Here is a 23,413-nt window from a genome sequence, read left to right as displayed (position 1 = left end):
CAGAAGTGTTTGTTTTTAAACTGTAGTGTTACATTGCAGATCAGATGTGTTATGTATACAGTTATATTTGAACCGTGTCTACAGGAGTCATCTTTATTTGCAGTCAAAGTACTGCTGTGCTCTTGGTCTGACTTCTTAAGAATTGCCTCTCTTAAACCCACTACTATTATTTTTATAATTTAACATAAACCCGGTTATAAAGGGCTTTTAAGAAAAATAAAGTTGCATGTACCTTTTTTTGTTTCCATTCAAACTTTGCAGATGTTAACCTTCACTAAAACATCGACATTGTAATATTTGATTTTGGATTTAAATTTTGTCACAGTATTAAGGACTCTAAATGAACTAGGATGGGACTAACTGATGAATAAACAGTAACTGTGTGTATGTATGAAGCCCTATGATGTAGTAGGACCTTGTTCTTGACAGACTGAGGGGAAATGTATCAAACATTAACAATGCTTTTAATTTTTAATAAACTACAAATTAAGCAGTTTGTTGGATAATTTCACCCAGATCATCAGACAGTGAACAGACTGCATTTTTAGGCAAAGATTAGGCCACTGAATGTTACTTTTTTTTTTTTAAGTATTCACTCAAGGCTTTGGACAATCTTCAAAGGGCTGTGACTTGTTTTTCATGCTCTCCAAAAGGCTAAGTTAAAAAGCAAAAAATGAACAGAACAGACAGACAAATGTCTTAAATCATTAATGAAATGCTACCACTGTCACTCCAAACACATAGCTAAATATGGTACATGCAGTTTTTGGATAAATTCAAATGTCAACTGACTTTTAATGAACATGAACAGAACTAAAGGTAATGTTTCTGTCCCAACAGCACAGATGTATGCCTTATTTTTTCCAAATAATGCAAACGCCTTAAGACACATGTTGAGACGCATTTAGATCCAGTTTAAAATACATCCACTATAAGGGAACTGTAACCAGTTAGTCACATAACATCGACAGCTTTTACATTCTTTATTATTAAAAGTTCTACCAACATAGTAAAATAAGTTATACATCTGGCCATCAAATTACACATTTGCTTTACAGTCGACTCTAAAGCAACAGCTTTGGGAAATTATTGAATTCCTGAAATGCTAGAAGCTAAACTCCCTCCTCTTTTAAAATAATTTCCACAGGAAATGACATTTTAAAAATTGCCCCTTAAAAATCATTGCTAAATACTTTTTAAAAGATCAACAAAAAAGAAAATCCTCTGGCATATAATTAATTATTATTGCACAATAAGCTGTTTAAAAAAGTGGCAACCCTCCTTACGCATTGATTTCAGACACATAATTATTGATGCTTGATGATTAAAAGGACCTTTTTTTTTTTTTTTTTTTTTTTTTTTTTTTAATTAACATCCTTGCGATTTTTATTTTACAACTGAAATATGAAAATAACCATGACCTTTGTTTATACTGGATCTGGGGTGTTTGTGATGGGTTCAGGGTAAATTCAAGTCCTCTGCCACAGCTGGTGGCATCTTTAAGGCTTGACCATCGCTGGCCGCGCTGAGTCCTGAGGGGCCTCCTGCCTCACAGGCAGGTCCTGTCTGGGGCCGGTGTGTGAGTTATGGAGGGCATCGGGTGGAGCGTGACCGTATGCATCACCGTGTGCGGGATGGGGAGGGACGCCTGGAGGCAGGTTCATTGGCGGGCTGTTGTGGTCTCGTGGTCCTGGGTAGCGCATGTCAGGATGGAGAGGTGGACGTGGTCCCATAGGTCCACGGACACCTTAACAGAACAATTAAAAAGGGAAAATATTGGTGATGACCGGGTGAGATGAGCTGAAAAGTACTGCAGTGGTACGTACAGGTCATAAACTCACACGTAGCAAGTAAAACACAGCAAGAAAAGACATGCCATGATTTACGAGTTATCTGTTTAATGTATCATATGACTTAGTATTTGTGAAGGATGAGGTATTTATTAAAAAAAACCTTAAAGTTCAATAGATTTAGATTTGATAGAACACTCAAACTTCCCAGACAAAAAAAACCAAACTGATTATGTGTTGAAAACAATAAGAAAGGGCAGAACGTACCATGTGGCGGAGGCATCGGCCCGTAGTGATGAGGTGGAGGGGGACGGAATTGTGGCGGTGGTGGACCCCGAGGATCAATGACATGTGCAGGGGCTGGCCTGGGGTGGAATGCATGTCCGTTGGCAGGGCGAGGTCCAAAATCTCCACCCATTGGTCCAGGCAGTGGCATACCTGGGTGTCCATTGGCTGGTAGAGGAGGGCCATGATGAGGAGGTACATTAGGAGGACCATGAGGACCTGGTGGAAGGTGGTAGAGGCCAGGTCTTGGAGGTCTGTAAAGTCCAGGAGGCGGCAGGCGGCCGTGGGGTCCAGGAGGGAGGAGCCGTTCATGTGGTCCAGGGCCAAGGGGAGGTCCTTGGACCATAGGGCCTGGAGAGTCCCTGATCGGAGACGCTAGGAAGGATCCAGGTCCCTGAAAAAAGACGCGATAATGAGAAAGAGTACCGTGCTGTGTTTTCACACGGTCACGACAACTTTAGTCGCTCCTGTAAGTAAGTGAATGTATTTTGATTAAAATTTTAGTCATGCAATGAAGAGATCCACAAACCAAAAGTGCGTTTAGTTAGGGCTCAAATCACATGACCAGTAACCTCACACCATGATTATTTGGATGAAAAGTAAAACCACTTTCACAAACACTCCACCCCTGACACACATACTTGTAACTTTCAAGGACCCAAATATTTTCCAAGACACATTTTAGTTGAAGTTTAGACATGATGAAAAGAACCTCTGCTTCTCTCAAGTGCTGTGAGAACGGGTGAAACCACACACTCAGCCCAAAACGTTAAGTCGGCCCCAGTGAAGCAAAAAGCCCTGATTCTCTTCCCAAATGCAAATCCTGCATACGCCTTCACACCCGGACTGTCCAGCCTCTATACTCACTGGCTCTGGACTGTCAGTGGAGGCCTCAGCCTGTGTCTCTGCTTTTATCTGTGGATCTACTGCCTGTGTCTGTTTTAGAGCAAGGACATACACAACGGACATGTAGGTAGAAGCTCTAACCCTGCAAATGAAATGAGGGAAGGTAACGTGTAAACATGATATGCTAAAAAACACTTACAGATCCGTCCATGTTGGCAGGTGACGAGCTTCGGGGGCCCATCATGTCTGAAAGAGGAGAAACGGCACAGTGCTGTAAAGAGGCTAAAAGCATAGGGGAACCTTTTGAAATACAGAAACTGCAGAGGACGTACCCATCCCAGAGATGTGTTTGCTTTCAAGGTAACGACCATGTGGGTCTGATGGAGGTCGTGGACCTGAGGGGAGAAAAACAGAAGATGGATTGATTAAAGAATTCCTCAGGACTCGCACTTTTCCAGGGAAGACAGTTGGAAGAAGCAAACAAAGAGAATAAAAATGATTACAAGGGCAAAGATTGTCCATCTCTACTCAATGAATACTACAGTCAGAGGAAAAAAAGCATTATGGATGACTTTAAAGCCCCTGAAAACATGGTGCCAAATTGAATTACCTGTAATTTCATGATTAAAAAACATTATTATTAAATAACCAACGACAAAATATTTGAAAAAAACCCCAATCCTTCTGTATTGTTTAAGACTTTTACACCTAAAATTGCAGTTAATATTCTTCATCAGGACTGTTTAGGTTTAGGATCGTGTTGCTTTCACTAGGTTAATTGAGAAAATATGTTTTTAGGGCCTTTAAATTTCTAAATGATTGAACAAAAAGAAAGAAAACAAGAGCAGTAAAAAAGGGAGCTGAAGACAGAGATACCATGATGACACACTAGGAAGAAAAAGAAGAACTCAAGAGGGTGAAAGATCTGAAAAGAAAAATGAAGTCAGGTGTTCAAGAAAAGAAAGATTTAAAGACAAAAGGCTGTAGCGGAGGATGATGTCCAACTGTGGCGACGGTTAAAGAAGGTGCACTAATCCACTGGGACTCACCATACGGGTCATTTCTTCGCCCCACTGGGGCAGAAGGAGGGCGCCTGGGACCCTCTATCATTATTGGAGGGGATGGTGCACCCCCACTCACAGGAGAGGGCCCATATGAATCACCTGTTATGATCAAACCATCCAATTTACCAACGGAAAAGAAACATGTGACAATACACTACAGTATATGCAGAGACGACGTCCTCATTCCAGGCTCTCCGAGACTGTCAAGCACATTGAAATGACAAATGGAGGAACACATCAATCTCTTTCTCGTTTTACATGCAGGATTTTATGAGGAAACAACATCCTCTTCTCAAAGCTCTGAAGGATGAGCGCTGACCGAATGGAATGAAAACAGCAGGAAAGGTGTGTGTGGCCCGTTTACCTTGGCGAGGGCCTGCAGGTTGTCCAGAGTTCGGTCTGAAGAGAGGAGCGCGGCGCTCATTAAGCTGGGAGGTAAGAACAGCCAGTCTGGGTAAAAGAACAAACAAGAAACCTTTGGTTAGATGCAAATAAGCTCCATGGGTGGATAAACTAGTATTTCCATTATTGATTGATGTTAAGTATTGTTTCAGAAAAGTGTGAAGAGCCAAAGTTGACTTCATCAAGTTAAATTTTTTTGGTCCAAAACCAAACAATACTCAATTTACAATGAAATTAAACAGAGAAAATAGCAAATCCTCACATTTGAGGAGCTGGAACCAGAGCATGTTCATTAAAGATGAAAATGAATCATTAGTTTGCTGATGATGAATCTAATCGTCTAAATATTTTTTTACTAATTCTGCCAACACTTACTTTTCACGGAGCTTTGATGATTCAAGCTTCTCTTGATTCAGAGCTCGCTCTGCATTACGAGCATTTACCTGGAAACATAATGGAGAATGAGTGTGGAACTACATTCTTAACACCTCCGCTTACGATCAATCTTAAATATCCATTTATAGCATGTTGGAAAATGTGAATAAATTGTTCCACGTTGTGCTGCATACCCAGTTTGAGTGAGTTTTGTTTTCCTGTTCTTTTATCTAAAACAGAAAGCAGACAAGATATTCAGTCAGGGTTCAGTCACATGTCTCTCTGTACTTGATCATTTAGAAATGAATACCTACCTGATCTTTATAGACTCCCTCCGTCTTCTTCATCTGCTCCTCCATTTCATTAATGCGTTGCCTTAAGACTTTAACCTGCCCCTCTGCTTCGACAGCTTTTCCTCCCACCTCAGACAGCTGACTCTCTTTGCTGCGTCGCTCCAGCTCTTCCTTCGTTAATCTCCTGCGAAGCCACAGAAACATCTTCAAATAACGACAACACAGGGTTCCTCCACATCTCTCCATTGCAAATGACATATGCTTTTATTCATGAGATGTTTCACTGGATTATGCTAAAACAGTGAAGCTCATTCATATTCATAAATGTGAAATGACAGCAGATTTCCTAGTGTGTAACAGCAGCTAATAAATAAACGTGTTACGGCTTCACTTACTGTTGGAGAGCATTTTCCTTCTGCTGATACATTTCAACCATGATTTCGTTTTTCTGCTGGAGGACCTTGAACTGGTTTTCAACGTGGCTCTTCTCGCTTTTTAGGGTTGCAATTGCATGATCCAGCTCCTGGTGTTGCTCTGTAGCCAAATACAATAGTGTGTTTAGAGAGAGGCAGGAACAAAGTCTTATCCAAAGGCGACACGTTTGTGCAATTTTGCCAGAAAAAAAACAAAAAACTGGACCAACATACCTTCCAGTGACTTTCTAGTCTTTTCTTCGTTCAGTAGTTTGGCCATGAAGCGATCACGCTCTTCCTCGACCACAGTGAGAGTGGTCTGGACCTTGAATTGAATTACAACATTGTAAAGCACGTTAACACTTAGCGTTATTGGTATTAACATTTGTCACTCATTCATGAATACAATTTATTTAATAGTTTTTTTTTGACATCTTACCCGAGAAACATCCATCATCTGTTTGATCCTGTTCTTTATGGCTGTCTTCTTGTCTGAAAACCACACAGAAACACCATTAACCACTTAGTATGAACCTGAACACAACATCATTGAATTTGTGACGGACAACAAATAATGTGGTGGTTTAAAATAAACTGAATACATTTGCAAGTGTATTACTGCGTTCATTAAATAAGTAACAGAGATGGACTAACCAGGAGCGACTTCACCGTTGGCTAAAACTTTGGTGTCACTTTTTTGCAAATCACAAGCCTCTAGGTCTGCCAGAAGTTCAGACAGCACCTGTCAGGAGACAAGTTTGTTTAGGGTAAGTATATAATAAAGTTAAGGAATTATATGTACAAATTGTGACAGGAGTTTAAAAAAAAGATGTTGACCTCCACGTTGTGATCTTTGAGCACCACCGAGTCCTCCAGCTCTTTCTGGGACTTTTGATAGACTTTAATCTGCTCGTTCAGCTCCTTGTGTTTGTCCTCCCAGCTCTTGATGGTAGACTTAAGCTGTAAGAAATGGCAAGTCAGGAAAGTGCCTCAGGAAAACAGTATGAATCTTAAATGATCCTGTTTCAACTATCTCTGATAAAAAAATCCCCATCAATTTAGATTCTATTAAAGGGACAGTGTGAAGGATCTTCTCCGAGTCCAAAACTGATGTAATGTCAGCCATGTGTCACCATAATAACACTGGCCCTTTAAGACCTCATTGACTAAAAAAAAACAACTCAAAAAGAATAAAATAATATATAGTCTTACTGTTTTATTTTCTTCTTTTAGTGCTGAATAATCTTTCTCAAGACATTTGTGCTGAACTTTTCGGGCATCTTCGCGAATCTTGGCCTCGTCCAGGAGAACAGCAGTCTGTAGCAAATGCACGCAGTTGAAAAGAGAAGCTGAAACCACAAGCTTTGTTTAATCTCGCAATGTGCAAAAGATTAAGCAAGGACCTGTACCTTAGAGAGAGCCTCCTGAATCTTTTTCCTGTTGATCTGTAACTTCTCATTTGACTTCTCCAATTTCTCAATCTGTTAGAGAAACCGTTAAGCATTAAGAATTGAGACCAAAGCCAAAGACGTAGCAGGAAGTAAAACATATTAAACAATTACCCTGGTGCCTTTTTGCAGAGAGTTTGCCCTCTCATCCTCGAGTAGTTTCGCATAGTTGCTTTTTTCTTCAGCTATGTGTTCATTCCGTGTTTCTGCCTCCAAAACTTTACTCTGCAAACAGGTAATGAGAGAAGCTTTAGACATTCCTTATAAAATAAGAAGCCATTTTACTTGTGGACTGAATGACACACAGCGTCCATAAGCCATTTACAGGTAGAGCAGCTACACTCACCCTCACAACACTCGATACAGTAAGAGTTCAGACAAAAGTTATCCTTAGTGCTTACCTCCAGGTCTTGCATCCTTTTAATGGTACAGCTAACTGTTTCCTTTGACTGTTTTTGATTTTCTTTCAGTTGTTCAGTCTTCAGAAAAAAAATAAAAATAAACAATTGAGTAAGTTCCAGAAATAAAAAAACATATACATTTTCAAAAGCAGTTTATAGATAGTTGATCACATATAACTTGTAGCTCACCCGTTTTTGGAGTTCAGACATTTTGGTTAATGCGTCATTCTTCTCTTTTTTGAGTGACACAATTTGCTCTGCCATCCTTTTTTCATCCACTGAGTCCACAAAAATGCAAAAGAAAGTACACAGTCAGTCAAATTTTACACTTCTGCATTTTGAAATGTAATACTATAAATATATATAAAAAGTAGTAAAAACTTACCAAGATATTCTCTCTTCTTTACCTAAAAGTATTTAGAAAGGCAATAAGTAAAGATCAGTTTGATATCTCACCAACAGTTTGGAATAACTGTCACAGTATGATCATCATGAACATGCAGTAAAAGAGCTTTGTCATATCAGGAACAGGTGATAAATGATAAACAGTGATCTAGATAAGAATGCATTATGTCGATCTCAAACCATGGGCAGGTAAGCTAATATTTCAAGACATTTCAATGATGTATGCATCTTCAGAGCACATCATTTGAGCAGAGATGAGAGCAGCAATTTAACAACACTTACTGCCAACACGGTCCTCCAGAAGAAGAGGGTGAAGGTCACTACTCCGACCAAAGCAGTGATGACAACAGCTTGCCATGGACAACCAAACAAGGTTTCCCCTGGCTTCCACTCTTCTGGCAGCAATGAAATCACCTGGTGGCACACAAACACAACCAAATTAGTCAGGAACGATCAGGGACCCGATCAGGAATGATAAAATAAAGCTGGTTTAACATAATGTTTGAAGATAGGAGGTCCATGTCTTAAGGCATGTAAAAAAATGATGGGGGAGATACCATTGTTACTCTTCTTACTATGTGAATAATATTAAGTTTCAATTTACAGTTAAATCAATGATCACACAACGGTTGTTTGGCTGACGTAGTTATGAATTGTATCAGTAGTCAAAATGGAGCATGATTTCCCTACTTCATTAATGCCGAGTCACACTAAGAAGAACTTTGACTCTTGCTCCAAACACAGATAAACCTTTGAACTGAGCATGTGGCAAACACACACACTCTATTGAAACAGAGGGATTACAAATAAATGAACACACCACTGCCTGACAGGATTATCGTGCTCTCTTTAACCAGTTCACTCACTTCAATTACACTTTTTTCCAGTATCGCAATGCACAAAAGCAGGACTGCAACCATACTAGGTTTTACTTCAAACTCTGATCTACACAGAAAACAAGATGTGAAAGACCCGTATGGAGGTTAAAGATACTCTGTCAACATCTCAGAGGCAACATGAACTGCGTCATGTTTGGTGAGTAAAATTAACGTTCAGGTCAATGTGCATCAGCAATATGCTCATTAACACGTCAACAGGCCAGGGCAGCACAATGCATAACACATGTACATAATGCACAACATACATATCTGACACAAGGGACAGGCTGAACTCAGATGTGCACTTACATGCTGCAGCTCCTTTGGAAACACCATGTTAACGTGATCCGGCTCCATTGGGGGTCTGGGTAAGGCATCACTCTCCATGCTGGTCTTTGAAACAACAACGGAACTAGCACAAGTAGCGTTGTGCTAGTTTGACAGATACCCGCTTGATAGCACCTCAATGTAAGACACCCTCAATGTAAACCACACAGGTACGCTTGCTAAGTTAGCCCTTAAAGCCCTCGGTTAGATAGTAGAGGCAGGTGATAAGTAGGACTTGGCAACAACAACAGCTAACGATAACACCAGATGAGTCGTCGTGTCACATTCACGATCACAAATCAACCAAGCAGGAAATGTTGGCGAGCTGAGCTGGAGGTTCAGATACAGTTTCAAATTAAAGTATAAAAAGCGATTTAGAAGCTGTATTAATTTGACAGCACAGTTCATCAAAAGGCAGGCTTTTTCTTTTTTTTTTATAATAATAAATATGAGACAAAACAAGGCCCGCCGGTTGTGCTAGTATCCAGCTAAGCTCGGGCTGTAGTGAACTTCAGCCTTTACACAGCGACGGGCTACATGACAGGGGGAGGCCCGGGAGACGTTCAGGCACAATCGGAAATTTGACTTTTCCCTCGCTACACAGGTCCTAATGTTCACCCTGTAATCACTGACAACTTGTGCTTAAATTGTGTGGGTGCAGGAGGATGCAAGTAAAAAATGTTTTAATAGCAATAGGCACATCATAGGTCAGTTAAGTGAGACCTGTATTTTATCATTGTTTCATTTATATCTCTTAATTGTGACCATTAGACCAAATTAAAACATTATGGAAAAGGGTTAGGGTTATGTGTGAGAAGGCATACTGATATTGGGAGCAGATTTTGTCACTTCAGTACAGGTTTTTTTTTTTTTTTTTTTTTTTAATGAATCGCAAATATCCTTGCAGACTTAAGAAAAAAGGGCATAACAGACAGATTCTGCCAAGTTTTTTTGTAATAGTAGTATTCCTTTCTTTTAAAAGTATTTTTTCTTTTAAAACAAATTTTTCTATTCCTTTTGACCCAGTACTGGTCCACAGCCTAGTGGTTGTGAACCACTGGTTTAAGAGATGGCTGAAGTCAGAGAGTAAAGAGAGAGCCAATGTTTAAAAGATACATGCTGAACGAGTGCATGCAATAGCTGCAATTCTTAGACTTGCCTCAATAGTCCACTCTGCAATTTTACTCTTGATCATCGAAAGGATGCAGCCCATGTAAACCATCCCAGTTGAGAATGATCCCATCTCTTCTTCGTGATTTTCAGACTCGAGTCCCATGGAGTCCAAAGAACCTGGGGGAACAAAATGTAACTGTTAGTCAGGTTATGTGTGTTATGTACAGAGAAAAATAGAAAAAATAATCATCCATTACTCGTTTCTCCTTTCATGCATTCAAAATAGTCAAAGTAACTCGCAATTCTTCCAAAACCAGGTATATCAAGTAAAGAACCCAACAAGACTTATCGATGACTTAGACTGATGATTGAACTGATTTGCGGACCCCAAGAATTAACTTTTCAACCTAATTGTACTATATCTTATTATAACCCAAGTCCGAAGTGCTAATAGTGGGGTTTCATTATGCCACATTTAGTGGGGAATTTTGAAAATAAATGTCAAATTTAAGGTGAAAGCTTGGCAAAAAGACTCAAAGTAATCTTTAAATTTGCGGAAACACCTTCCGAGTGGAAGCCAAGTGAGCAACTATTGTTTCTAGGTTTTAAGAAACTTAAAAAAACATTTTACAGACAATAAATACCAACCTGAGGGTGATTGCTCAACCTCGACACCAAGGCCCACATCTAAGGGATTTTCCAGGGTGGCTTGAGGGACCGTCTGAATCTCATCTGATCCACTGACGCTAGGCTGATTGTCTTTGTTTTTATTAAAGTGTCCGCCATCTTCCTCCCCACTGACATCGGGTCCGCTGTGCACCTCGTCCAAAACCATCTGGTCTTCTTTAGTCTCTGCTGGCCTTTCTTCATGATCTGTTACTGTGATGTTGTCATCGCTCTCAGCCTCAGGGACACTGTCAACCTTGTGTTCTTCAACAATGTGGGGCATGTCTTCTTTTACTTGTAGTTTGGGTTCATCTGCAACAAAAACACATGAACAATTAGGGATGAGTTAAGGAGGTAATTTTCCAGGCTGGTCTCAAAGGTTTCTGAATGGTTATCCAGGTGGGAGATTTTTTTCTGGGAGGCGTAACTCTGGTTTCCTTCAAACATATTTGATCTAGTGACAGCAGGTGTGGTCTACGGCTTTGTCAAGAACAAGGTGTTTGTTCAGTAGGAGGTCAGTGTGACTCTCTTGAATAGCAGAGAAAACATTGAACTACTGAAATAAAACTATTTTAAATCTGTATTTGGGCTCTAGGCTACATCAAAGCTGTAAAACAGCTGGATGAAGACACAATCTGGATAAATCTGGAAACAAGACACTCGTCTGAATGGGGCCTAAAAAGACAATTCAGGGCTTCATATCTGCTGTGCCACAGTATCAAATTCTGCATTCACTTTATCTGTGGATCATTAGCTTAGCTTAGTGTGAAAGGCCCAAATCAGAGCTAAAAACAGAATATACAATGGTACAGCCACCGACCTAAAACCTTTATCTAAACTTAAATTAAAAAACAAAAACAAAACCTACCTTGGTCAATATCTAATGCTTTTTCTGCGGCCAAAGGCGTGCTGTCACTGGCTGTAGAGTACTTCTGTCGTAGGCTGAATGCCAGCTCCTGGAAGTCATCCAGTATTTCAGTCTCCTCATCCAAAGCGCTTGGGTCTGGATGTTGGTCATAACTGTGTTTTGAGCTCCGGCTATCCAGTATCTTCTCAATCTCGTCAAGGATGGTGTTTTCAGAGGCCTCCAGGATGCCCTCAAGCGCATTTTCAATGTCTTGCGTGGTGTTTATCGGTGCAAGACGGGTAGCCTGCAACTCTATGTCCAAGTCAGAGAACATGGCCTCCAATTTGAAGAGATTCCTGAGACCCAGATGCTTTTGGAGCTTCTCCATTTTCTCCTCCGTGAAATGGTTTCGAAGCAGAGTCAGTCTCATCACGCTGTCGCTGTATTCTGGCTCTGGAGGCGTCACAGTGGGCAGAGCGGTTTCAGATGAGGGTTCTGAGTCTTTGTTGTCGGATTCTGGGAAAGAAAGTGCATTTTCATCTTCAAGTAATTCTTCTTCCTCCTCCTCTTTCTGTTCCTGTATGTCCTTCTCTTCCTCATCTTTCGACTCTTGTGAAAGATGTTCCTCGTGAATCTCCGGTTCCTTCACGGATAATTCTGGTTGACCGTCTTTACTCTCTGAATCAGTCATTAAGTGATCATGTATGGGATTAGGTAGGCTGTCATCTACTGTCTTTTCATCATCTTTCACATCTGAATTATTTGACTGCATCTCCTCAGTGAACGGCTCTTGCTGTGTTTCAGTTTCGGTACCAGCTAGGTCTAGATCCGTCACCGTTTTGTCTTCGTCCAATTCAATGTCCAAATCCTCACTTTGCTCCATTGCATCGCTACTGTCATCATCATTATTAACCTCTGAATCTTTGGACACTTCCTCCTCCTCTTCTTCCTCCTCCTCCTCCTCTTCTTCTTCTTCAACTTCTTCATGCTCAATGGGTTCATCTATTGTTTTAATATCAGAGTTTTGAGGCTCATGAATGGCAGAAGTATCTTCTTGGGATACCGGATCCACTGACATTGTACTTTCTTCTCTTTGAAGGTGTATCGGCACATCAGTTGGTTTTAGAGTTTCCTCCATAGCGTCCTCAGGTCCGATCACTTCTCCATCACTCTCGTCGTCATGATTGAACAAGGCTGGCTCTATCTTCTCAGGCTCTTGAGATGATTGTACTGGTATTTGTTTTTCTTCTACGATTGTCTTTTCTTCCTCAACACTCTGAGGGGTTGTTGGAACAGCTTCTTCATCCCCTTCATCGTCTTCCTCCTCTGAACTTGAATCTTGCGGCGTCCTCTCTCCCCCGGTGACAACTGAAAAAACAGCATCTCCAATTGATGTCCACATGTTCTTCTCCTCTTCAGCCTCTGGTTTATCATCACGTGTAGTTGGAGGACTTTTATGCTTTTTGAGGGAATCTAATGCTGGATTGTTCATGTTTACTTCATAAAAAGACAGCAATGGAGTTTCTTCTTTACCATCCATGTCTTCTTCGGAGTGATTTTCCACATATTCGCTGTCCTCGTCTTCATATGGGGTAACATTCTTGGTGATTTCGTCATCTGTGGTGACGGCATCAAAAGTTGTTCCAAGGGTTGTTTTTAACTCAGGGATTTGCATTCCTTCAGAAATGGTGACTGGTTCATTATCTGGAGCAAAATCAGAGACTTGAGATTTTGTGCCTGTGTCTTCAGTCCTTTCTGATACATTTTCAAGAATGGACACTACTGTGTTTTTCTCAACTTCTGTGTGTTCTGTCGCTATTTCAGTAGCACCAGGTGTAGTTTTTGTATCAGAATCTACATCTTCTGTAGGAGGTGATTCAGTTGCTACGTCAACTTCAGGTAAAGAGGCACTTTGATCATCTGGGACTTTAACAAGGTACTGAGAGTCATCTTGATGCTCAGTTTGTTTTTCACTGTCAGTTGCCTCTTCAGCTGATGGCTGTGTTTCGTTCTGCACTCCCTCTGACACTTGAATTTGATCAGATGTTAATTTATTTTCACCATCATTCTCCTCCAGTGAAGATCCTAACAGTAAATCTATGTCGTAATTGTCAAACTTATCAAATCCAGTGTCAAAACAGACAAAATCTGTTTCCTGAAAAGAAGTAAAACAATGACAATTTAAAAAAAACATCCAAGAGTATTTGCAACATTTTTACATGTGTCTAATTGATTAAATTAGTGAGCAACATATTTTCATACCTGTGCTGGAACTTCAATTTCTTTGTCAGTATAACGGTGGTTAACTGCAAGAAGGTCATTTGGGAAATAGCCAAAGTTACTTCCAACCTGTTGAAAAATACAAGAAGAGAACATGTTAAGGATTATAACAACATAGCATGAGCTATAAGTTAACAATTTCTGATTACATATTAATCAGTGTATACGTACACTTCCGGCCCACATGTCTGTCCTTCTGCCTGACAGTTTGTAGTATACATAGATAGTTTCTGATTTTTTGACCTTCAGGAACCGACAGTCTGGTCCCGAGAAATCTTTGATAGCTTTTCCCCGACACAGAAGCACTGTAAAAGAAAAATATGAAAAATTTGAATTATTACTAAAAGATAAGCTTTATCAACATGTTTTTATTCACATATTTCTCTTTTTAAAATTCAAACTTTTTGTGAATTTTGGAAATGATAACATCTATCTTTTTTCAATAAAGCATTCTGATGGTAATCTATAATTCTAATGTTAATGTTATAAATGAAGCTTCGAAGCTTTCACTAATCGTTAGGCCATATTGAATATGCCACCAGACAAAAACTGATTCATTCTTTTTCTGGATCTTCTCATAATACCATAGGTCTACTAATAATTATTTGAATTTCCTATTAAGCTCTCTGTTATTTTCTTGATATAAGCCTTTGGGTTATCTCAGAAAATATAATATTTAAAAATACAAGTAGACATTCAAATGTCTTGTCCATCCAGCAGTACAAAACCCCAAAAGATCACATATTCACATTTGAAAAGCAGCAACCAACTGATTGAATGTTTTTCAAAATGATTGCCATGTTATTTTGTGATAATCCACTTATTGTTTCAGCTCTACAATATTTTCCTTTTTAATAAAACATGCCGCACAACAAGCCACTTAAACTGATTAAACTAAAATGAGATGGCAAAGAGTAAAGCGTTATCTGCATTGTGTTCATGACAATGCAGTGTATTACTGAAACCAAAATATCATGATTTTTAGTCATGTCTTAAGGTCTCATGTTTTGATTTAAAATATTGATTTGATCTTCCTGTGGCTTTTTTTATTTGATGTGTCTAATCTTTACTGTTTTATGACTCAAAACTATCTTCTCCTCTTGATAAGCCGCCAATAAAACCATTTCTTATCAACCTTACATTGCACCAGCTTTTTGGGTTGCATTCAACTATTTTTTTTTTTTTTTTTTTTTTTTTCAGGTGAACAATGTCAACAACAACAACAACAACAACAGCTGTAACAGTGTCAACATGCTGTACTAATATTACTTGAATATACAAACAATAACAAATTAAGTTAAATTGACTGGTAAAGATACGCAGACTACAGTGATGACTAACATTGGCTACAATGAGAGAGGAAACAACCACAGTCAATGTGGTTTAGCAATAGAGTTAACACTATACTTTATTAGCTAATGTTAAATATGTCTTTGTCAACCATTGAACACATCAGCATTGTCTTTGCCAGAAGCCGGCCGGTGGCTAACTAGCTGCTAACGTTAGCCACCACTATCCAGGCCGGAGCTACCGGGCGACCAGCCAGCACTACGGGCTACGTCTGCAACAATAACACCCCGGAGCTAATAACGCGTGTAACCGTGAGCGTGTCCCGGTGTCAGTGAGCAGATCACCGCTACGAGGCGTCAGGACGACCGCAGGAGGTTGCACAGGTCGCACAATATCGACTGGCAACAGGTCCAGAGATAAGGCGCAGTTTATGGCTAGCTGTGTGAGAGGAGACTGCATCCTGATGAGCTGCAAGGAACAACAAGACAGCAAACTTACTGCTGCACTCCTCATCGGCGCATCTTTTAAAGTCGGAGAACCGTTTTTCCAAGGCTGCGGTTGAAATAAAATTAAATAAAAGTAGTAAAAAGCCCTGTCGGTAAAAGTGTTTTGCTGCCATGTTGGCAGTTTTTGTTGACTGGCTTGACTCTGCTGCTGCTGGAGCATGAGCCCTGGAGGAGCCGACACGTCAGCAGATCAGATCCGGCTGGGTGTAGGCATGGGTAGATTTACACAGGATATAAGGTTTGGATGTGGCTGCTTCGTGGTACTGTGGGAAACGATCCCACACTGGGGGAAAAAAGGAGAGAAAACGCACAAGGAAACAGCACGAAAAGATTAAAGAGACAGAAAAACAGGAATATTCACCCAGGGGATTAAAGGTGCATTGTAATGATATTTAATCTCCACAGAGCCCCTTTTTTTATACACATTCAAATGAGATAACAGAGGGGGAAAGGCAGTTTTGCAATGGGCTGGATGCAAACAGAAAAACATAAGAAAACTGTAACCTAATATTGAAAAGGAAAATCAGTATGTGATGCCAATCCAAAAATTAGAGAATACATGTTGCCAACAATTCTGTTTCAACACAATTGACCCTATTTGCAAATTTGGAGTTTTGAAAATAATAATAATAAAAGATTATTGGCATGTCATTAACAGCCATCATTAACGAAACCATTCATCATGTGATCTGTTTAATGTTTGCACACACCACATATATATATATATATATATATATATATATATATATATATATATATATATATATATATTATTGATTTATTGATATATAGATAGATTTATGTATTTATTTATTGATAGATAGATAGATTGTAAGCTATATATAGCATACTTTATTAATGCAAAATAAATTTACTGTCAAGCATAAAAATCACAACACAAAAAGCCTGACAAGAGAGGTAAATGAGAAATAACATTGCAAAAACATAATGAACTAAATACTTAATTAAATCTTGGCCATTATAAATATCAAGGTAGAACTAAACTTTGAAACAAAACGTGTAAAACAGAAGCTAGAGTCTCTGAAACAAGAATCTTTTCTGTCACATGACCTCAGGCTCTTGAGACCTCAGGTTATGTTGGCAGACTATAAAAACACAAGCGAAGAAGAAGCTCTAAGCTCCGCCTCTTCCGGTCACATCAGCCAATAAGCGTGCAGCTTTTCTGTCTACTTCCGTAGCTACAGCATCAGGAGCATAGTGGTGAATAGTTAACAACATGTGGAAGTCACATTAATCGACAACAGAAAACACCAAGTCTTAATGAGTTCTGTATGTTATATATTTAATTGTTGGCTCACCGGTGCAGAAAAATCTTAGCTGTTATTTTAGCATCGGCACCTTGTCTACCTTCAGGAGCATCCGAGTAACGTTTACGTTCCTGCTCAGCGGGTAGGAACTCATCCAACTTTGTTTTACAAGAGAATAAGATCACCTTTTCCTTTTCATACTAAAGATATACAGTACCAGTCAAAAGTTTGGACACACCTTCTCATTCAATGGTTTTTCTTTATTTTATTTTTATTTTTTTCTACATTGTAGATTAATATTGAAGACATCCAAACTATGAAGGAACACAAATGGAATTATGTGGTAAACAAACAAATGCTCAACAAACCAGAATATGTTTTATATTTTAGATTCTTCAAAGTAGTTGAATGAGAAGGTGTGTCCAGACTTTTGACTGGTACTCATGAAAATAAGTCATTATACAGAAATAGATTTAGTTTTCTCGTTGGTGACGTGTATTTAAAACGATTTTGAGAAAGCTAACTAAACCTAATCAGCTAGTGAATTGGCCTCAAATTAGAGTAACATATTTTCTTCTCTGCTACAGTTACACCATTCATAAAACAGTTAACTGAAGTCTAAAAGATCATAAAACAATACTAGCACTGGGGTGCGTCCATCTGTTTTGACTATCTGTTTAACATTACAACTTAATTAAAAATCTGTCTGCTCCAGAGCTGAAACGATTTAGTTGATTAAACGATTAGTTGATGGACAAGAAATTAATCGGCACATGTTTTTATAATCATGTAATTGTTCAAGTCATCAAGCAAAACTGCTAATGCATGTTCCAGCCTATACAATCTGAGAAATTGCTGCTTTTCCTTGTCTAACATTATAGTAAATTGTATATATTTGGGATTTCGATTTTTCAAAGAATTCAGCTTGGACTTTTCACTGTTTTCTGATGATTTAAAGGAAAAACAGATTAAACAAAAAAATAATGACAAGATCAATCAATAGTTAAACTAATTGTTCAGATATGGCTCATGACAATTGGCAATCTTCATGTCTCGTAAGTAACACAAATATTTTTTTCTCCCTGTAGGTGGACGTCACACACTGAGCATCAGAGCAAGTCATAAAGGGCAGCTGTATAAACCGAGTCAGGGAGTGCTGTGATCATTATGGACGACTTGCAGAGAGAGCTAGGGCTTTTCGAAGATTTACAGGATGACAACAATTCCTCAGACGACACCTCTTCAAAAGGGAAAAAATCAAGGCTCCCTCTGGTTAATCCCATGTGTGCAGGTGAGTTGTTTTGTTTCCAATACAGAATCTAATGGAGCTAAACTGATACATTGTAAGGGCTTATATAAAGGCCAATTGCAGAAGTATTGTCATCAGTGAATATGTTGGCTGATAAATAAAAATATTATTACGAATGATATGTTGAAATAATTCAGAAACAATATCTCATTTTCATAGACTGTCACCAAAAACAATGAGTTTATTTTTCAACTGAAAAATCTTCCAATCAGCATAATTTAGTACAATGAAATCAGAATTTTGGTAAAATAATCAATAGGATTATTATGGAAAAAGTAAGACTATTGGGTAATATATCTTTTTTTTTTTACACTCGTATATTGATATTGGAGTCAGTCTGAACAAATCCAGTATCAGTCGAGCTATAGAACATATTATAGTGAATGATGTTTAGAACAAATGCATTCATCATGAAATATTAACTTTATTTCGTATAAAGCGACACCAAAGGAAACCGGGTTTCACAAGACTACCAGAGCCTGTCTGGAGCTGATCAGAGAAGCCCTGCTGCATCATCGATGGCAAGAGGCAGCAGAATATATGGCATGTTACCCACAAATATTAGAGGACCCAACCAATGGCCAAGGTCAGCGGTATAAGGAGGTATGTTTGGATTTATCTGCGTTAGTATGTTTTTGTGTCATGGAGACAGAAGAACATTAATTGCTACACGTAACTCTACATACAGCACAGCATGAGCAGACAGTACTTTGACTCTTTTCACAAGTTTCCCATAAAGCCCTGTTTCAAAAAAGGCAACTTAATTCTCTTTCACAGTCATCCAGAAAAAATAAATTAGCAAAGATTGCAAATATTTCAACAGAGTATATTCATAAATAATTGTTATAATTAGTTATGTATTCAATTTGCCTTGCATCCTTGATATTAACACTCTTTTTGCAATTTCAATATCAGCTTATTTGGAGAATAAGCGCTGAGATCCTTCACCATCATCCCAACTCAAAGATGGAAGACTACAACAACATCTATGAACGGATGAAACACTCAGGAGTTAAACATTACCTAATGGTATGTTAGCTAGCAGACCTGACTGCACACACTTTTTTATTTTACATTCGTTAAAAGACATCTGAGACCTGTTCCTCTGCGTCTCTAGATCTCTCTGGAACATTGTTTCCACCTGCTGCATAAAGGTCACATCGAGGAGGCAAAGCATCAGCTGTCTGTCGCTGAAAGTTGGAGATATGGGAAGGAGTCAGTAGCTCAGTATCAGAGGATTAAACTGATCCATGCCTACAGGAGCTTACTGGACTACATGATATGGTGTGACAAAAAGTATACCTGCTCCACCAACGCTGGTAAGGTGATACACAGCTTAATACTAAAAGCATCTATTATTTATGTCAGTTACGCAGGCATGTGGCAAGTCCTTGTGTGATGTCACACTGCCCCCTGCAGGTCAGACCTTGTAACTACTTTGGTAAAGAGGTGGTTAAGTTGTAGGGAACCTATTTCAGTGTGCGACCTTGTGTAATTTGATGTTTGAAAAATCTCTCAACTGTTTGCGTAAACTGATCCTGCTGTTTCAGAGTATCCCGACTGTGTTGACAACCAAGACATGCACAACTACTTCAGACAGGCCTCTGTGAATCTTAAGGAGATTTTGAAAAAACCTGGCATCTGGGATCCCTTCGTACTGAGTTACGTTGAGGTAAGAACTCATTCTCAACCGCCTGAGTTAATTATTAGACATATATGTTTAATATCAAACATCAAACAGAATTAATTTCATCACAATTTTTATAATCAATAAATTATTAAGTAATTTTAAAGCAAAAATGTAAAAAATTCACTTCCCTACACTAGAAATACCATTCACTTTAATGTCATCAGTCTGTTTCATGCACTTGCCTCTATAATTAAACTTCTTGTCTTTCATGTTTTCAAATATTTCTGTCAGGTTTGCTAAATGTCCCTACTTCTTGTTATATGGTTGTTTTATTCTGGCAGATGCTGGAGTTCTATGAGGATCACGACGAGGCTTTGAAAGTCCTGAATGATTACGCATATGACAACACTTTTCCACCCAATCCCAATGCGCATGTCTATCTGTACCAGTACCTAAAGCGGCAAAGTGCTCCAGAGAAAGACCTGATGAAAGTATTGAAGGTATATCTGTATACAAAAAGCACTGCATTTATACTAATATACTGGTATTAGAGAGAAATATATGAAACCTTTGATGATCCCTGTGTAATTGCGTTCACACTACAATATTAATTTAGTTAAACTAGATGTTATGCCTTAAAGTAATAATATGTACAGTTAAGCACATAGAAATACTCTGTGTCTAATGCATCTATAAAACTTGACTTCCTTATGCTGTAGATCCTCCATGTGATGGTTCCAAGCCATGAGTTGATGTTGGAGTACAGCTCTCTCCGGCTTCAATCAGGTAAAAGCATATTCTTTCTTAAATTAAATTAAAAGTCTTACCAGATAATTAATTACACACACAATTCAAATGAATCAAATTCATGAGAAATAAAACTTTAATTCAAGTTATTTTTAACTAAGTGATGTCCAACTGGAAACACCAAGAGTCGATTTGTTATTGGGTCTTGGAAAAGATATGTTCTATTAAGTCATAGCCAAATATTCTTACATCATTTTCTTTGTTCCATAATATCCATTATTGATGTGTTTTTGTTTTTCAGAGAAAAAAACTGACATCCAGAAAGCTTTAGGAGTCGTTCTGGAAATGCTGGACTTCGCCTGCTGGAGGAGCAACCTGGATGTGTGGAAGCGTTTAAAGGCCATTATTCAAAAACTACAGTTACAGTTACGTTTAAAAAGTTTTGAAAATTGAAAGCTCCATTTTTGATGGACTGAAGTTTTTTTATACGTCACTAATTGTTGCTGATCCCAGTCTTTCTGTATATTTGTGTATCACAACAGAGAGGACTGGAGGGACTCTGTCGCTGGAAAAATGGCTGCAAGAAAAGGCTGGTGGCCTGCGCTGCACTTCACAAGCTTCCACGCCAGTAAAGACTCTGAGGAGAACCCAGAGCTCATGGAAGTGAAGGCATCACTGACAAAAATCCTTTGCCCTGGTAAGAAGTTGTGCGTGTGCAAACAAAAAGTATTGTTTACTTTAACTGTTAACTTTGAACTTCAGACACATGCCAGAAGTGCAATTGGTGACTACTAGTGGTAGAATACAGAAAGGCACGGTGTCAGACATCATGCATCTGAAAACCATATAATCACATGAATATGCCACACATAGGAGCTTTGGTGTTACAATCACTTTCACAGTTACCAGATTTTACAAGGTGCCAAATGAGCTTCTTGAGTCATAGCTTCTCACAGGAAACTCAACCCTGCATTTTGAGATTTCACAGTTTAAAGTGAAAGTTTTTTTGAAGTTGGGTTGTATGAGGTACTTATCCATTTGCAAAGCAATGTACTGCTGTTGATGAGGGCAGCAACAAAATGAAGCCCACCTACAAGAAAGGCCAACCTAAAAAAAGTACAAGCTGTATTTGTGTTACTGTGTGACACATTAACACCTGACGTTAAAGGATCATACCAGCCACTTCCACACAGTGAGGCATTCAGCTTCACTGTGTGGATTAAAGACTGGTATTGGATCAGTAATCAGTTTCGACGGACACCTAAAGCCCAGGTACCGACATCAGGACAGAAAAAGTCAGCTTGGTGTATTTCTACCATGAACAATTTTAAATGACAATATTTTCTCAGCAAAATATTTAAAGATGACGCATGGTTCTTTATTTCTGAATAAGTTGGGGAATTAATTAGTTTTTCCTTTAGAGAAAACTATAAAGCTGTGGTTGGTTAAAATATTGATTTGTTAATGAGGTAGTTGGATACATAATGGTGCCAATAGCAGCATACGTCCTCTGGTGCACCATTGTCAGCACCTAACAAGTCTGAAAACAGTTGAATTCTATGCTAAATTTGTACATATAATGTAAATCTTTATGCATTTATGTCTTTCTTCTTACAGACCTAATGCTCAAATACACCGCGTGACAGGTAACCATTGGAGAGGGAACGTGAGAGAAGAACTCAAAGAGAAAATCAATTATGTCTTTAATTCTCAACCAAGAACAGAGCTGAGATGCTATCAGAATGGAGAAACAACTGGAAAACCCAGCAAAAGCATCCCAATGATGATGAAGAGCTAAAGTCTCGATATGTTTTTTTCACATGTTGTTTATCTGAATGAACATCTATGAACATCCATATTTTCTTATTTAGCCTTGTTCCATTCTGTTAATTAATTGTGCCTGAGTGTTAGTTCATCGCCCACTATGTGGAGCTCTCGTTCAGTTTCTTTGCACCGAGTATCTGAAGGGTATGACCGCCTAATTTTGGCAGCGTGGCTCTGAATGTCAGTGTTCATGTTTTGTTTTGTGTTTGTTTCTGTAAACAGTTCAATGGAACCAGAGTCTCATTCTGACCTCAGCTGACCTTTAACTGCTGGTCTGAGGGGCTTTAAGGTCACAACACACTCAGCCTGAGGGATATTCTCTTTGTCAAGTTTAATTCAGCCAGAATAATAAACACAGAGCTTTCAGCAACATAATGTGCATATGTTTAAGTACGTTGGACGGACCAAAGACAGGTGGTTGCTGCTAAAAGTGTCAGTATGAGTCCTTTTTCCCTGAATGTGAGAGGGGCCTTCAGTAAGAGATCATAACTGACTTGTGGTCAGCTTGCATCTTACACCCATGCAGTATAAGCAGCACTGTCAATCTTCATTTTCACAAAGAGGCTTGTATATTTTTACGTCATCTATTTCTTTAAAAAAAAAGGAGGCTTTTGTGTGTTTCTAATGGCGGTTTCCTGGCCTTCAACCGTGTGCTTACTTTCCTTTAAAGACCCAACCATGAAATAAAGTCTTGCGTCCAGCAGCAGGCCAATTTAATAAGTGAAAGTGTTTGTAATGATTCTGTTTCGGCTTGCCACAATGTTGGCCATGCAGCAACTCAGTGAGCCGTACTGTATGTGGATGTGTGTGTGTGTGTGTGTGTGTGTGTTGCTTTGCAGTCATTACATAAACCAAAGCCCAAAGCACTTGCCCGACCACAGGAGCAGCTGCAAAAGGGATCTGGGAATACACAACACATGTCGTTTGAAAATTCAAAAACTCGGAGAGCAGTGAAGAGGACGCGGTTAGGAGCTGGTCAATGCTTTTGGATCGTGTCCCTGTTGTG

General features: G+C 39.0%; 2 protein-coding genes across 3 annotated transcripts; one reads left to right on the top strand and one right to left on the bottom strand.

The window, feature by feature from the left end:
- Positions 1–970: 970 nt before the first annotated feature.
- mia3 (MIA SH3 domain ER export factor 3) lies at positions 971–16,227 on the bottom strand. 2 transcript variants are annotated; one of them, XM_054619127.1, is made up of 28 exons: positions 15,622–16,227; positions 14,005–14,138; positions 13,816–13,902; positions 11,575–13,708; positions 10,689–11,018; positions 10,087–10,217; positions 8,005–8,136; positions 7,703–7,724; positions 7,507–7,595; positions 7,318–7,395; positions 7,031–7,141; positions 6,878–6,949; positions 6,681–6,785; positions 6,306–6,428; positions 6,123–6,210; positions 5,908–5,960; positions 5,703–5,793; positions 5,451–5,589; positions 5,077–5,239; positions 4,957–4,992; positions 4,763–4,830; positions 4,350–4,435; positions 3,971–4,084; positions 3,254–3,316; positions 3,121–3,167; positions 2,943–3,011; positions 2,058–2,469; positions 971–1,747 (listed from the first exon to the last, which is right to left on the bottom strand). In XM_054619127.1, the coding sequence occupies exons 1-28, from the start codon at positions 15,740–15,742 to the stop codon at positions 1,500–1,502; spliced, it is 5,346 nt and encodes a 1,781-aa protein (XP_054475102.1). In that variant the 5' UTR covers positions 15,743–16,227; the 3' UTR covers positions 971–1,499. The 2 variants fall into 2 exon arrangements, with proteins under 2 accessions (XP_054475102.1, XP_054475103.1); XM_054619128.1 differs by lacking the exon at positions 2,943–3,011 and having other exon boundaries at positions 15,622–16,226.
- A 605-nt stretch (positions 16,228–16,832) lies between these two features.
- On the top strand, positions 16,833–23,111 carry taf1a (TATA box binding protein (TBP)-associated factor, RNA polymerase I, A). Its single transcript, XM_054619129.1, has 11 exons — positions 16,833–17,039; positions 17,986–18,188; positions 18,646–18,809; positions 19,122–19,235; positions 19,324–19,525; positions 19,757–19,878; positions 20,178–20,336; positions 20,556–20,622; positions 20,885–21,008; positions 21,126–21,280; positions 22,201–23,111. The coding sequence occupies exons 2-11, from the start codon at positions 18,065–18,067 to the stop codon at positions 22,224–22,226; spliced, it is 1,257 nt and encodes a 418-aa protein (XP_054475104.1). The 5' UTR covers positions 16,833–17,039; positions 17,986–18,064; the 3' UTR covers positions 22,227–23,111.
- Positions 23,112–23,413: the final 302 nt, after the last annotated feature.

The sequence above is a fragment of the Anoplopoma fimbria genome, chromosome 18 (assembly GCF_027596085.1).
Source record: "Anoplopoma fimbria isolate UVic2021 breed Golden Eagle Sablefish chromosome 18, Afim_UVic_2022, whole genome shotgun sequence".
In the NCBI taxonomy this organism is placed as follows: domain Eukaryota; kingdom Metazoa; phylum Chordata; class Actinopteri; order Perciformes; family Anoplopomatidae; genus Anoplopoma; species Anoplopoma fimbria.
Note: the sequence above shows the minus strand (reverse complement) of the source record. Positions and strands in the feature narration are given on the sequence as shown.

Excerpts from the sequence above, each read along its gene's own strand:
- mia3 (XM_054619127.1), bottom strand. The coding sequence starts at position 15,742 with ATGGCAGCAAAACACTTTTACCGACAGGGCTTTTTACTACTTTTATTT. Across the intron at positions 7,396-7,506 it reads TGTCTGAACTCCAAAAACGG|ACTGAACAACTGAAAGAAAA; the intron begins GTGAGCTACAAG and ends TTTTTTCTGAAG. Across the intron at positions 6,950-7,030 it reads CTCTGCAAAAAGGCACCAGG|ATTGAGAAATTGGAGAAGTC; the intron begins GTAATTGTTTAA and ends TTTCTCTAACAG.
- taf1a (XM_054619129.1), top strand. The coding sequence starts at position 18,065 with ATGGACGACTTGCAGAGAGAGCTAGGGCTTTTCGAAGATTTACAGGAT. Across the intron at positions 18,189-18,645 it reads GGTTAATCCCATGTGTGCAG|CGACACCAAAGGAAACCGGG; the intron begins GTGAGTTGTTTT and ends TTTCGTATAAAG. Across the intron at positions 18,810-19,121 it reads AAGGTCAGCGGTATAAGGAG|CTTATTTGGAGAATAAGCGC; the intron begins GTATGTTTGGAT and ends TTTCAATATCAG.